At 40.7% G+C, this 15,871-nt stretch overlaps 1 protein-coding gene across 2 annotated transcripts in view; it reads right to left on the bottom strand.

Moving 5' to 3' along the window:
- LOC118302050 (E3 SUMO-protein ligase PIAS1-like) overlaps positions 1-15,538 on the bottom strand; it is a 46,121-nt gene extending 30,583 nt beyond the window's left edge. Inside the window, exon 1 of one of the 2 annotated variants that reach the window (XM_035627853.2) lies at positions 15,489-15,538. In XM_035627853.2, coding sequence (XP_035483746.2) covers positions 15,489-15,512 — 24 coding nt within the window. In that variant the 5' untranslated portion in view covers positions 15,513-15,538. Of the gene's footprint in view, positions 1-11,404; positions 11,576-15,488 lie in introns of those variants that run through there. The other variant, XM_035627852.2, reaches the window with a different exon arrangement.
- Between the last annotated feature and the right edge of the window lie 333 nt (positions 15,539-15,871).

The raw sequence follows: 15,871 nt of genomic DNA, 5'->3' as shown, positions 1-15,871 counted from the left end.
CAGTATAGAGACCAGGGCTGTTCTTTGAACAGGCACAGATTTCTGCCTTAGAATTTACCAAACAGGGATGTTTTACACAAACAGTATATTTAAACGTGACAGTTTTTGTCCCAGAGAAGAGGCGAGAATTCACCAGTGATACTTTGGTTCAGAATGGAAAGGCACATGATGCTAAAACTGAAAACCCACAAAAACCCAGAAGGAGGAAATTGCTTCAGGCGAATTAGCCACTGCACCAAAAATGTATTTAGGGAAAAAATTGAACAGGAAGTGAAAAAAAGAAACTATCAAAGCTGTGAACTTGTCACGAAATGAGTCAGTTTGCTGTAATGAGGAAGAAAGTCCAACCGATCAAAAGATGACAACCCAGATTTTCTTCCCGCACGCACAGAACCGACAGCCAGCAGACCATGAGGAAATATTCTTGTGTTGCTTTAGAATTGCTGACTGCCCCTTTGATGATGGTAAATACAATGTCATCTCAGCTAATATGTTTTGTAAATCAGGTTTCACTGAGATGATTTTAAGACCTTTTTTTGTAGACTTTAAGACCTGCTGATACCCTGTAGGTTCTTGTCAGCCTGGAGAGCGGTGTGCAGGGTAATCATTTGCCATGCCCAGAGCTGGTGAGAGTGATGGATGGATGGATGAATGAGATGATGGGGGATGGGGGAGAGAGCAGCTGAGCCTCCAAACCAAATGAAATTCTCCACAGCGCCAGTGAAAAAAAAAGGGGGAGAGTGAGGGAGGATGGGTGGAAGGTGGCTGGAGGCTGCAGCTTAGATGGCCACGTTATCAGAGAAGTGAGAGATCCACATTTATTCACTGGTCAGGCTTCCAACACTGCAGCTGGAAATGTATCTTAAACTTTTTTTCTGATTCTAGAACAATAAATGGTGCTAAGGCAGATAAACATGGCCTGATTATGATTTATTCAATACACTTTATAAATAAGTAACAGCAAAGTCGGGCTGATAAAGCATTTGATGGTGAGAATTTCCTGCTTTTTGGCAATTTAAATGCCAATTTCACCATTCCTTTAATAATATTTCTCATTATCATGTACAACAATATTATATCTTCATGTTAGGACCATCAGTTTAAGTACATAGTTTTAGAGAAATGTGGTCTTTACTGTCTGTATGGTATAGCTGGTGAATGAGATACCCATGAACCTCAAAGGTCAAAGGCACAAGACAGCTCTAACAAATTCTAAATGGACAGAAAAGCTCTCTGTACGATATTTGCCAAAATCCTACAAAATCACCTGAGAATCCAAAATCAAAAGGACAGCCAACTGTTATGTTTACTCTGCCCATTCATTTTTTTAAAAAAATCCTATGACCTAGAAAATGTTAAAAGGCGAGCGGTCCAAACTCCTTGTTTCCTGACCAACAGTACAAAATTATTGAGCCCGATGTGCTCCTGGGAACACTCATTAAAAATAGTTTCGTTCCTTTGACCTGATCTTTACGTCACCACAATTTTGTTGTGGGAATGAAAGCCGATGTGGGATCTGATATACACACAGGTGTGTGGCCAACGTCCAATCAATTCAATGACAGGTGGACATATCTCATAGATACAGTAATTGAAGCAAACAGGATGTAGCTGACAACAGCGTGAGAGAGAACCACAACAACGGCTCGGAGTACTTCAAATAAATGGGATAAATGAAAGATTACGGTTTATGATTGGTAATAACTTTGCAACAATTTCTAAAATCATGTTTTTTTCAACGTTATTATTAACGTTATTGAGTTTTAGTTAAATATTCTTCATTTAAAAAAGGTAATCTTCAACACAGTAAAAAGAGCAAATAGCGAAGGGGTCTGAATACTTTTCTGAAGCCACTGTTAAGCAGAAAAAAGGTGCAGATTCTCACATTTGAGAAAGAAACTGTTGATTTGATCTTCCACTTGCTGTTACTAGAATATTTCTTCTACCTAAATGCACCTTGGGAGTGGCAGTTGGGTCTCTCCTTTTACTCCTTTAACTATAAATAAATGAACCAGAGATATTCTACACATATTTTGTATTGATGATTAAACTGGGAGAGTTTAATATCTGCCTATAGGCCTGGGAGGTGACCCAAATGTCAATGGTAGAATCTTTAACAGTAATAATTTAAAACCGAACACTGAGCTAAATATAGCTTGTTTCAATTATTCTGCGTTATCGGGCACAGAGAGACTCAGACACGGGTTCAGAGTGACACTACTGCATCTGTAAGAGGCTTAGATGTTCTTAAAACACCTGCATACACACACAAAATACTGAATCACGCAAACTAACTCTTGCAGAAAACTGGCCGGCAAAACTGCAGAGTGGCTCTGATTTCTGTGAACGCCCTTCGTCTACGGAGAGAAATTAGAGTCTAAATGGCCACAAATGTGTATTACAAGAGCTAAAAGATTTACTAATGTGCACACGTGTCAAGTGATTTTGTGTTTAATTTCAGGAACTCAAGAGTTCCACACACAAATGCAAAGCAATTGGATCTAATAATTTAGCGCATACAGAATTTTTGGATTCAACTTGGATTCAACAGATCTGAGAATTTTTTTCTTTAGGAAACAAACCCTATGTATACAGATGTCTTGAAAACATTTGTGACATTCTTTCGTATTTATTCACAGATTATTCAATGTCTGTGCTTGGCTCACCTGTTACGCACAGATAAGGTGATGTTTGCGTGTGGAGTTTTGAAACTCTTAAATGGTCTCCAGGTCCACAACGACACACAAACGCATGCTGCTTTCAAAGGCTGGTGGAAAACTGGGAAACATGGGAGATGTTTTTTTTTTTTTTTTATAAACGCTTGTTACCCCTCGATTGGAACACCTACATTTAGCAAATAAACATTTTTCGACAAATGTTCCTGTTCTTCTGCTGGTAAAATAGGAAAAGAACAGATGCCGGCTGAAACCAACCCAACATTTACAGCCGACTGTCTAGATCAATAGTTGGTATATGTATATGTTCCAATTGAGAAGTATCAAGTTATTCAGTTTTAAGAAAATGTCTTTTCCACTTCGAAATTTGTTAATCAACTGAAAGCCCAGATATCCCAGCTTTTCACCAGCACTTAAACGCAGCATGCTTGTGTGGATCTGCCAGGAGCTGGAGACCATGAAGAGTCTCAAAACTCCACATGCAGATGTAATCTGATCTGTGCATACACATCTGTGAATACATAAAAAAATATTTTTAGACAGGAATATACACAGGAAGATCTGTGAAGATATTGTAATGCCTCCATCCAGTATGATAATGCACCGTGTCACAAACTGGTTTCATGATCATGACAAGGACTTCATGTGACGCAATCACGCCTTGACAGAAAATGGGGGAACATGCTCTTCACAATTTCCCAAAGCTCAAATCAACATAAATGGAGAATATCCCTTCCTCTTTGACTGAGGAGAGACTGAGGGGCCATCGGCAGCACCGGGACAAATCCCACTACTTCGGTGGCACGGTGGACTGTCAAAACAACCTCGACAGGCTGTCTGAGCTTGGCATAACATTTCCCTTTAGCTGTGCGTGTTCCTGCGACGGACGTGCAGTTAGGGCTTCAAGCTTAACCAATCGTCATACTGCAAAGGGCATCAGTTTGATCCAACAGCCAAACAAACCAAATGATTAACTGTGAAATGCTGAATAGCCTGATAACTGTGATATTTTCTGATATGATCATAACTTGAAAATCTCAGATGAACTCTTGCAGTTGTTATTAAACCAGCATGTCCAATACTAAGATCCTGAAACTGAAGCAATTTCATTTAATTCGTTTTTAATTTCTCACTGACAATGCAAATTAATAAACATTAGAGCTGCAATAGTTAATCCATTAGTAATTGACTACTAAATTAATCGCCAGCTATTGTGATAATCGATTAATCGGTTCAAGTGGTTTTTATGGGGAAAAAAGTCCAATGCTCTGATTTCAGCTTCTTAAATGTGAATATTTTCAGGTTTCTTTTGCTCGTCTATAGTCCCTTTCACACTGGCCAAAAAAACGTTTAAACCCGCTAACACCCAGCATTTTCTGCAGTTAACAACTAACACAATCCAGATCGTTATGCACCAAACAACTAATCAATTAATCAAGAAAATAATCAACATATTAATCGATTATGAAAATAATTGTTAGTTGCAGCCTAATAAACAACGCTGTAAATATGCCAGAAATATCTAAAGGCTAGTTTTCATCTGTGGCTTCTGGCCTGTTGTAAAGTTGGCAGCCAAAAATCAAACTGATATCAAGTAGCAAAAATGTAATCTAGTCGTTAGTTATCGACACTTGTGCTATTGATTATCTTAATCTTGCATTTAATAACAAACATTCAACTTTCATATTTTAAAAGGGGAAATGACCACAAAGAAGTGCAAACAGGAAATTAACCTGTACAATGTTCACACACACACACACACACACACACACACACACACACACACACACACACACACACACACACACACACACACACACACACACACACACACACACACACACACACACACACACACACACACACACACACACACACACACACACACACAAACACACGTACACCATGGTTATCATGCGAGGTGCTTCACTTAATTTGCACACATGCAAAGGGCAGTCACAAAGACAAAGTGTATGCATGCCACAGATCTGGCACACACACAGAGTGAGCATGCAAGAGGGAATAGTTTCACGCACATTCAGCACATCAGGACCCACGCACAACAGGAGAGATCATTAAGCCCGCAGAGATCACATATGCTGGCCAAATGGCTGGTATGTGTGCAAAACCTCAAATGTACCATTCAGTCCCATGACCATCAAATGACATGCACACAATGACACTTCCTTCGTGTGCATGAGAATAAATTAGTAATGAAGCTGCAAAGTAACTATCTCCAAACCTCCATTTTCACTTGGGAGGGAGAGAAATCAAAGATGAGAAAACCTCTGGATAATGATGACGAACTCCACTTAGGCTTTAAAATCCTTGGGCTGCGAGACTGAATGACCTCGTACAAATTTAGCCTGCACAGGAAGACAAATTTAGGCTACCCTTTTTTTCCACTGCGTGGCGAGGTGACGCAGTACACCAAAAATATTTTGAGAGAGCGGTAACATCAGGACTTGACACTTAATATTTTTTTCCCAAGGTGCACATGTGCTACTTGGTTGAAAAATTTCAAGTGCAACAAAAATTTTCACCAGCATTGAGACAACTTATCCAATAATGTCGGATATTGGATAATATTTTTAGACATTAACAAAGCAAAATTATTTAATTCATCTGAATCTACAAGTACACAGGAATTAACAATCTAGAAATTCTTAGGTTTTTGTCTCACTGGTCTGTTAGAAACAGGTAACTTGTCATTGCACCTAACAAGACCAAAGTCACGCTTCAAGCTACCGACATACAGTAGTTTCCCTTTGAGATCCTCGCGTTTTCTCGGAGAGTTTCACTGTGTATTGTTTTGAGGAGGTGGACAGCACAATGCAGTTCTTTGGAGTCCCAGGAGTCTGGGAGATGGTGAAGCTCATAATGTTGTGCCAAGCAGTTTCTGCAAAGGTTCTCCATGATGTGTGCATTTCTGTGTGGGTGCAGGGGTTGTGTAGGTGGATGTGGGGGGGGGGGGGGGGGGGGGGGCATGCACACTACCTGGCCATTATATAAAGCTCCCACTCCCAGCTAGAGGGCTCTGTACTGAGTGCCAGCTCCCTCCCCATCCTCCACCCTCTCTGTCCTCCCCCACCCCCTCCTTTTGGGCTTCCAGCTTCTCTGACTCAGGCTTAACTCTGAAATACCACTGCCTGTTGTTTTCCGTCCCTCCTGCCTCTGTGGTATCAGAACCAGTGCACAGTTTGGGACAAAATTTGGAACAGGCCATCCCTCCCCAAAGCAGGATCGGTTCACGCAGCTAAGCACGACTGAGCTCCAAACGATTTCTCTTTTAATCATTAGTATGTTAAATGCTGTGCCACCACACCTGAGGATACAGAACTCCAGTTCCAGCTTGCCACGTGCAGACAATGTATTTGAAATCCATCTCTTTCAAGGCTGAATGGCACAGAGTTGTGAAGACAAGGGTGATTGTAATCTGATATCAAAAGGTAGACGCTGCTGGTAGTTTTGCTGCTGTTTACGAGAACATGGACTGTTGGCAGGATAAAACTGAGACAAAGAAGTGCGGTCGTACTGAAAAATAAGCAGGGCTAAAACTCACTCAAGACACCAGTGAGCTGCACTGGAGGTCGGCAGACACCGAGATGAAGTGGAATAGTAGAGACAGTGACCCGTGACTGCAGGCTCGTGGAGTTGAAAGCCAGACGACTTCTTATCTTTAGACTGGCCTCACTGATGTCGGGCTACATCTCAGGGCCACCTGGGACCTGTAGTTGCGTTACTGCGGTCTCTTCCTGGGCTTCATAGATATGTACACCCGGCTGGAATGTGCTGAATGAAGTCTCCCAAATCAATTTCTACTCTGCTTCGCGTAACTCTCTGCGGCTGAATGACGGGGGGAAATATGCGGTGAAACTATAATACAAAGTGCAGAGAAAGCTATTTCAGGGTGATTGATTTTTTTCTAAATTCACACAAAAACAAAATCCAAAATACGATTTATGATACATCACACTTCAAAACTTTGTTTAGTGGCTTTCCACGTGATGCTTAATTAAAAAATGTCAGCCTTCGGCAAAGACCCTGTGATGTTTTGTTAGTGAGGCCGGTTGTCGGTTTAATGCAGACGGCTAAAAACACATCAGGCTAAATGGAAGACATTTTAATGCCAAATGACCTGCAGCGTCATGGTGAAAGTCACATTGGAAAATGTCAAGTTATCAAAAAACATTTTCGTTCATTTGTAGTGTTCTTAAATTAGCAGCTTTATAATACTGTGTATTCACCAAGCTATCACCTAAACAGGCACGTTATAAAATGAATATTTACCTTGATGCTTGATTGTCAGTTAGGTCACAAAAGCCCAAAACCTAATTACATTTTTTTTTTTTTTTTACTTTACAGTAGCGTGTCAGGTGTTTGACAGATGCTGCAGAGCCTGAGGCAGTTTCACCAGCTTCACTGAAAACTGTAAAAGTGAAATACTTTGCCTCTGAGACTGTATTGACTGACAGATGGTTTATTAAAACTCAACCTAACTGGTGAGAAATAGACATCTGACAGCAGTCAACATGAAGCAGCATCATACGGTAAGCAGCTCCACATCTACACTCTTACCCACTTGTACACAACCTTTGCACATTCATGTACAGTTCACATTTAAGTGGTAAGTATTTCATGTCACATCTTATTATTAGTGTACCTGTTTATCATTATTTTATATCATGACATACACTAAGTGGCCACAATCTAATGCAATCCAACACAACTGTTCTACCATAGAATCTATTTTAATGACAATGTTCAACTTTTGTTGATACTGTCATAGAGGTGTTAATGAAATGATATTTTTTTAGCACAGAGTTAATAGTTAGTGATGGTGTTGTACTGGAATGAGTTGCGTTCAAAGCTGCTTTCAGACGTGCACTGAATTTCGGACATGTTCCTGAACTTCTCTTGACAGCCCCCAAAGTAACATTTCTGAAAATATGTCAGTGAGCCCATGTAAGAAAACAGCAGGAACATCTCAGGAAAATTCACAGGAAGTGAGTGTTGAGTGTAAACAAAAACACTTCTTTTCATAATTATATGTCATGTCTGTGTTCTACTGAGTGCCATTCGAGTTATTACTTCAGTTTGTTTGGTTTGCACTGTCTCTCCTGAATAAACTACTGGATGCCTTAATTTCTTTCAAAATCAATAAAGATCAGTATCCATCTATTGTCTCTTCGGCCAGGTAAGAGGTGACCCAGTGGATCATCACAACATTTTCCTTTCATTTCAGCCTGTTTTCTTACAACCGCTGGGGGATTTTCTGCTCATAGCAGGCTACGTCCTAAAGAATGAAGAGTGTTTGGTGAATCAGTGTCTTAAGCTGCGGTCCCTCGGGTTACAGGTCACTGGAGAGGCTACAGCATGCGCTCACTATTATTAGCCGTTAACCCTTCAAGCCCACAGGACTCAAGAGATTCATATTTACTAGCTGCCTTCATTTTCCCACAGATTCACAAATCCCTTCACCTGAGACGAAAGGTTGTGGGGCTGCAGGTGTCATGATATGACTTTGAAGATACATGTTAGCCAAGAAAAAAAAAACACCTGAGCACAATAGCCTGATATAAAATGTTATTTTCTGCAAATGCAAGAAAATGTTCAGGTGATAAGAGATTTTTGTGTGTGTACGTTTCGCAAAATAAGACGGCATTTCCCTTTAATGCTTCAGTTGCATCTGGATTAACACCCTAGAAAACATATTTCAGAAAAAAATCTTAAATTAAGGCCACACTATATATTTCACTCTTATCAACAGTTACTTCATCTGCAAATTAGAAAATGTTCCCATCCGTAATTTCACATAGTGTATAGCAACTATTAAAATGAAGTCTGTATATGAAAAGGAAACATTTTAAGATATTTTCCCTATTAAGTTGCAAATTTGTGCAGCAAGATTCCCCAAATTTTTTTCAAATGATTGTTTCCTTTTGTGTTTTGTGTAACCTGCGGTGCAGGTGCTATCAGGTGACAACAGCAGCTAATCTTGAAGCATGTCGCACGCAAAACCTCATGCCACATTGTCGCAAACAAAGAATAAATTGAGTAACAAATGACAAAAGTGGAAGTATAACTAAACTCTGCAGAGAAGTAACACAAAGCTGAATGTCTCGGGGGGGTGGGAGATTTATGAACTTCAAGGGGAGGGTCTGACGAACACACCAGACTCTTAAATCTTGCGGCCGGCTTTTCACAAGACATTTTTATTCATTTAACCGTCTTAATTCAGACCAAAATGTCTCTAATGTTCCAATATTTATAAACCTCACAAATCTGCCAAAAGGGAGGCCAGTCTTTCTGCCTGTCTCTCTTTGCCAGTTGGAATCAAGCAGTCGGGTTTCAGACCAAGACCTGCCTGTGTCCATCTCAAATGTGACACGTTTCCATGGCAACAGGGCCATGTAACAAAATCACCACAGGAGCTAAGAAAAGCTTAGCACAAAAGTCAATGGCTGCAGACAGCATGGTCTCTCAGAGGACAAAATATCCGACAATAACAGAGCTTTTATGCTCCTTAGACTGGGGCTGACTGTATATAGACCGTACGCAGCCTGAAGTGACAGAGCACATTCGTTATCTTTATGTGGCAACAGAACTGATAAACTTCACAAAATACAGAGAATGAGGAAAAGAGTAATAAACGCTCTAGAGACAATTTGTTCCTGCTGCTTCGATGCTAAATACCTCTGACATCTCTGTACCAGACGAGAAAGTGTGAGCTTATTACATTACGCTGTGCACGTCTGCCATACATCTTTAATCCACCTATCAACAACCAGATTTTTTGCATTTACCTGTACCTCTCCGTCTGATATGATGCTGTGAGGTGCCACTCATAGTCACCCAGTATGAGCTTGTAAATGTGCACAAACATCTGCACAATGCATGCAAGCTTTAAATAGAGCAGCAGGTGAGAACGGGGGTAATTTTCACATTGGTAATTTAAATTTGAACGTCTAATTCTCTTTAAACCAAACATTAACTGCAGGCGATAATGACGATGACAGAAAGAGAAATAGGCAGGTGCTGAAAGGATGTAGGGGAGCGGAGATGAGAGCCTGTATCATTAGGGATTAACCTAGCCACAGGCTCTACAAATAGACTGTCTCCACCTATAAGCCGCCAGTGCACAGACAGTTATTTGTATTGCCAGGTTGCTGCTGCAGCAGCAGCGCCAGAGAAGAGAGAAGAGAGTTCAAAGAAGCTGAGGCGGATTGGGACTCCTGTGAAACAAAATGCAATGCAACAAGACACATTTGGGGGCCTGGCAACATCAAGAGGCTTTCACGAGATCAGATTTCGTCTTGGGCCGCTGCATCACAGATTTATGAACCAGTTCACCTAGAACAAGGGAATTTGGGGATTCAGGGGGTTTGAACTTCTTAAACAAGCCATTCAAAGACCTATCCGGCTTTTGGACACTGTGATAGGCATTTATCATTAATCCCCGACATTTTATAAACCAAATATTCGATTGACAAAAATAAGTAACAATTCTCAAGGGAAAAAAAGACTAGCCATACTGCAACATTACAGGTGTTCTTTAGAAAAAGGGCTATATCCAATCCTTTTGTCCCAAGCTGTGAATCTGGGGGACAAACTTTCAGCACAGACACAATGAAGCAGGTTGGGGCAAACTATTGTCACTGAAGTGGAAACTGTTAAGTGATTTACAGAAAGTTGACCAGCAACTATTTGGATCTTCAGCTTCTCACATGTGGTATATTTCATTTCATTATAACTGGATCTCTTTGGGTTTGGGGTAGTTGGTTGGACAATACAAGCAATTTTAAGTCTGATGTGAACGTGACTGATATTTCACAACTTCTTGATTCTGAATTTATAGATAGAAAAAGTCAATGAAAAAATTAATTAACTAGGACAGAGCAAAGAGGGGCCTTCCCTTTCCAATGACATTCTCTGCATCCACAGCTTCTGAGTTTTCTCTTTGTTATGGACTGATGACTCCGGCCGCACACAGTCACCTTTTGTTTGTATGTAGTCATCCCAGCACTCAATATCACAGACAGTATATTTAGCACTGTAGCCCTGTGGCAGCTGATAAAAGCCCCACATGGTGCATATGAACAGAAAAGACAAATTCATTCATTAAAACTACAAAATCAAATTAATCTCAGGTGTGAAACAGTAGTAAAAAGATCTTGTGCAACAGTTTGAGGTGCTCACTAACACTAGGAGGGGGAATAATCAGCAATGATTACTACAACTTAACAATATAAATACGACTTATCAGCCGTAGTTCATTGTTGCATCATTAGTGACTTTGTAAAAGTTGATATTCACTTAATCGGATCAGTTATGACTTCTTAAGTCAAAAGTTTTGCTTGCGTACCTCAAATGCAACAAAACGTAATCAGACAGAAGCCACTTTGATACAGAGTTGCTATATTGTCATTGGAAAAGACGGATCGGATGCCGGCATTTTGGAATCACACAACACTGGCGTCTGTCCTGTCTTGACATCTCTTCCTGGCACACAGACATCGATTTGGCTCTGTGACTACTTCCACTGCCAGCACAATGGTGGCAAAACAATGAAAAAAATATGGCTATACAGTGAATCGTCCCCATCTGCGAGCTGACTGTATTCTGACATAGGGCTATAAAGATGCATCGCACTGTTTACATTCATCCCCAGTGATGGAAGTGAAAGCCCATCTGCCCTGGAGGAAAATTGAGCAAACTCAGATACTCACGCGAAGTGGGCGACGCGAAAATTGACGTCGCTTTTGGCGTGAGCGCACCATCACACTCAGACCAGATCTTCCAAAGTGTGGGACTCTTTTCTTTTTACTTCACATTAGAAAGATTTGAGTCCACCAATTCCAACGGCGCCTTTCTTATCAATCTATAAGCAACTCGGACCAAACAAGCAACTGAAGAAAAGCTCTTATCAAACGGTGACAAACTTTGTCTTACCTTTGATGTTTAGTCATGAATGGGTTTTTTTGTTCTATAAATCCTTTAAAGGCTGGTCGTCACTTTGAGATGACACATTACAGCTCTGATGTCATTACGCAGGACTACGAAGAGTGTTTGTAGAGTGAGATGAACACCTGTCTTTGATAAAACAGTTGTATTTAGACGTATAAGAGAAATTAAATGAGACCTCAAGTGTACAGGCTGACCATGTCCCGATAGAAGACTGTTACATTGCTCTCCTTGACTTTATCAGCATGACATTTAGAAGAGATAATGTTCAGATGTTCTGCTATGGATTGTGTATGGAAGTTTTTGCTTCATCTGCTTTATTACATAGAGAATATTCACTATAATATGATTTTTTAGGCAAAAATCAAAATCGACTTTACTAATGTTGTGTTCCATTTTCAATTACTCTGACTCATATATCTGATTCATATGGACCCTGAAGTTGCAGAAATATACTCTTTTCATTTTGAACATGTCATTTTCGAGCAGACACATGCGAAAAGGGCCTCTGCAGTATAGTTTGAAATGGTTCCTTCATTCATTCATAGATTTTCTGTGTATATTTGTCAGACTTTAATTACTAATACATGCCCTAAAATCTTTTTTGGATTATTTATGTTGGGCTGAATTTAAGTTGGTCTTAGACTTTAAAGTGAACGGCACGTGATTTATTTTTTAGTTGGGATTTAAAATTTCTATCCTTAAGTATTCTTATGAGAAATGCTTGAGTAAAGGTTGGAAGATTAATGGAAGTTAAGGGTATCCTTTATTGGAAAGTTAACCAAAGGATTCATAGACTAAACAGAGAACAATCGTTACATTAATCGAGAGAGAAAATAATCACGCAGCCTTTTTCTTACACCTATGATCTTGTAATGTGTTGTCCAGAGCTAAAACAATAATCAGCAACTATTTGAATGACTCAATAAATAATCACTTTGGTTCCTGATTCTTAAAAGTGAGGATATGAGGCTTTTCTTGACATTGTTGTATAAAATCCAGAATCTAGCTGACAGTTTAATCGATAATGAAACTGTTGGTTGCTCTAGTGTTGTCCCACATCCATGCCATGTCTTTCAGTGTAAAGTCCAGATCAGGCCTTCGTCACCGAATGTGCTGCCCTCATTTATTGAACACAGTTCGCATATTTCATCCCCGAGTGACTGGCCCCTGTAAAACCACTCAGTCACCAGTAAATCCCTGCTAAACCAAACCTCAGTTGTTTGGATTGTTAAACAAAGACCTGAGGCCAGTTTGTCAGATACAGTGGTTGAAAAACAATGTGAAATTGAATCAACTGACACTAAAACAATATCAATGCATCTATAAAACGTTACTCAAATTGTACACTATTATAGACTCAACAGCAGGACGTGAAGTTAATGCACTAAACTAATGGCACTGATGCACGCAGTATAAGAGAAGACCAGCCTGACACGACTGTGCAGACAGGAAACCTCAATCACTTACCATTTGTTGAATTCAACAAACAGTCCAAAATGCCCACCCGAAAAAAAATCAATTACCAATCAGAGAAAAGCAGCTTTAATCTGTGTTTGTAAAATGATTATCATATTATTTGCCACTTATTTCTCAGTCAAACAACTAATGGCAGAGAATCAACTGGCGACTATTTTGATAATCAATGATAACGAGCAAAGAAAAGGAAAATATCCCTGAGTGTTTTCCTGATGTTGTGTAGATTAAGCAAATAATTGACGATAAGAATACACATGAGTTGCAGCCCTGCACCAAACTTACATTATGAAAATGTGAAAATTAAAAATCAAGCCAAGTAAAGAGAAACTCCACAGAGAACTGCATCTGACGACCATTAATCAGAGAAAGAGCATAATGTACAGGCGCCGGTAGATTATATAGTAAGACCACATCTGGCTTTTCAAAAGAGGCAGAGGGTCTGTCTGTGTTCATTAGGGCCTCTGAAGCCGAACAGCAGCTGGCACAAAGAGGAGCATGTATAGATCCACAGCAACACACTGGGGAAAAGTCTAAAAATAGCCCAAGACTGGGATCAATAGCAGCTAGATCGGTTCCAACTCGGCTTTGCTAAGTTAAACCACAGCGTGGTTTCAGTTTGGTTACCACGTCAACACTGTTGTAAAGTCCATCAAGGAGCGAGGCCGATCACTGACCCCTGAATGTGAACCCTGCCCCTGTGCAGCCACACCTCCGGCTCTGACACGACTCTGGTCATTTGATTGAACACAATGTTAAGGACCATTTAATTAAAGTCTTAAAAGCTGGAGTCTGACAGCGCAGGGGCCAGATGAGGGACTCATATGCATGGCGCATATATTGTACGACTGTGGTGCAAATAACCTTTTTAACTGAGCAAACTGATAAAATAAGTGCAGAGAGAACAAGATCTATACTGTCGCTGTACGAGTACGATGACATTTTGTGTTGAGCATGCCTATAGAGGTCTAATCTGGTAACTGTACAGGAAACAACTAAAGCGTAAAATAAAAGCTTTTAAAATATATGGAATTAACCAGTAAAACCTTATTATGGCTCCAACTAACGATTATTTTTACACAAAAGCAGTAATCTGAGAAGGGAAGTGAATCGCTGATATTGATTGATGGCAGTTAAAACATTTTTTTTTAAAGATTTAAAAAGATTCAAAAACATCTACATTCATGGTGTTGGTATGACGTTGTCCCCACACAGACATGCACGCTGCAGTCACAACATGGTATGCAACAAAACAGCCAAAAACAGCAAAAACATTCAAGCAAAAAAAAAAAAACACAATACACCCTCTTATATACAGTTCTGTGCATGCATGCACACAAACTCATAAGTGCATGCAAATAAAAAGCTCATTTAGTAGTCAATTGCTAATCGATTAATTGTTGCAGCTTTAAACCTTATAGATTAAGAAAACACAGTGAAATAGCGTAAAAAATAAAATTGTATATATGTATATATATATATATACAAGGAATAGAGAGAGAGAGACAGTATAGACAGTACTGAAATAAAGTGATAAATCCTGGAATAAAGTGACAGTGTCAAGAGCCTTGTACTTGATTGGTGCACATTTCTAACCGATTTAAAATTAATGAATTAATGAATTAATCAACCAATCAAGCACGTTAACCCAGATGCTGTGCAGCAAACAGGGATGTGTGGTCGCTGGTTGAGACTCGACCACTTCCCCACCGATCGAAGCTTTTTGACACGGAGCTGCGTGTTTTTATTGCGCGAGTATCAACAGGTCACGTCACTCCGGCAGGAGACGGACACGATGCGAGGCATCGACATCAACTTTACGAACACGAACCACCGCTGCTGCCGCTACAACCACATCGTCGTATCGATATCTACATTGCCATATCGCTATCGATGAGGGCGATGTCAACCGGGGCCGATGGCGCGTTTTCAAACACGAAGCATCATCACACGCGAAGCCGCTGTCACATTCAAACCCACTGACAGTCTGGAGCCCGTCGGCGCGACAGACGCCCCCGAAGTCCGCGTCCGTTTCTCCCGAGAGAGTCTCCCGCAGCGGTCGCCACGGAGCCGTGGATCAGACGTCTCACAACCGGACGCAGAGGAGGATTGCTTTTTTAAAATTGAATCCCGCCTCGGCAGCGGCGGGTGTGCAGGAGAAAACGGTCCGTTCACACGAGCCAACATCAACATAAACATGCTCCTGCGAGCGCGGGCGCGTTCAGGAAAAGTTTCTGCCGCGTTTGAACGAGAAACCCCGGGACCGACACCGCCTCATCCCCCGGAGGCTTAAACCACTGAAGCGACGCGGGAGTCGACAGACAAACGCTCGGGGAGCGAGTACATTTAAGACGATTTCAAGCTGCGCCTTACCTTCAGTTCCGCACTCTCCGCCATCTTGTATTTCTGCGCGCAGGCGCGGTGAGGCGCTGTCACATGACTGGGACGCGCAGTGTTGCTGCGTGAACGCGCCCCACAGCGGCAGGGGTTGCGTTCAGGGACACAGATGATGAGAGGGAAAACAATATCAGGAGCGAATCCAGAATGTTACAGAATGAAACGATATAATAATACTAATTTAATCTTCAACTGAGGGGCCCTCCCTTTGTTTTTGTTTTTTTTGTTGAATTTCTTATTTTGCGGTCGTATTCATTAAAACAGCTAAAGGTAAAATGTTGGACTCAAGTGAAAGATAAGAGTAAAAAATAACTATCATACTCTCTCATCAAATGTGATCAGTTGATCACAGGAAAGAA

Source organism: Scophthalmus maximus, chromosome 4, assembly GCF_022379125.1.
Source record: "Scophthalmus maximus strain ysfricsl-2021 chromosome 4, ASM2237912v1, whole genome shotgun sequence".
Lineage (NCBI taxonomy): Eukaryota > Metazoa > Chordata > Actinopteri > Pleuronectiformes > Scophthalmidae > Scophthalmus > Scophthalmus maximus.
Note: the sequence above shows the minus strand (reverse complement) of the source record. Positions and strands in the feature narration are given on the sequence as shown.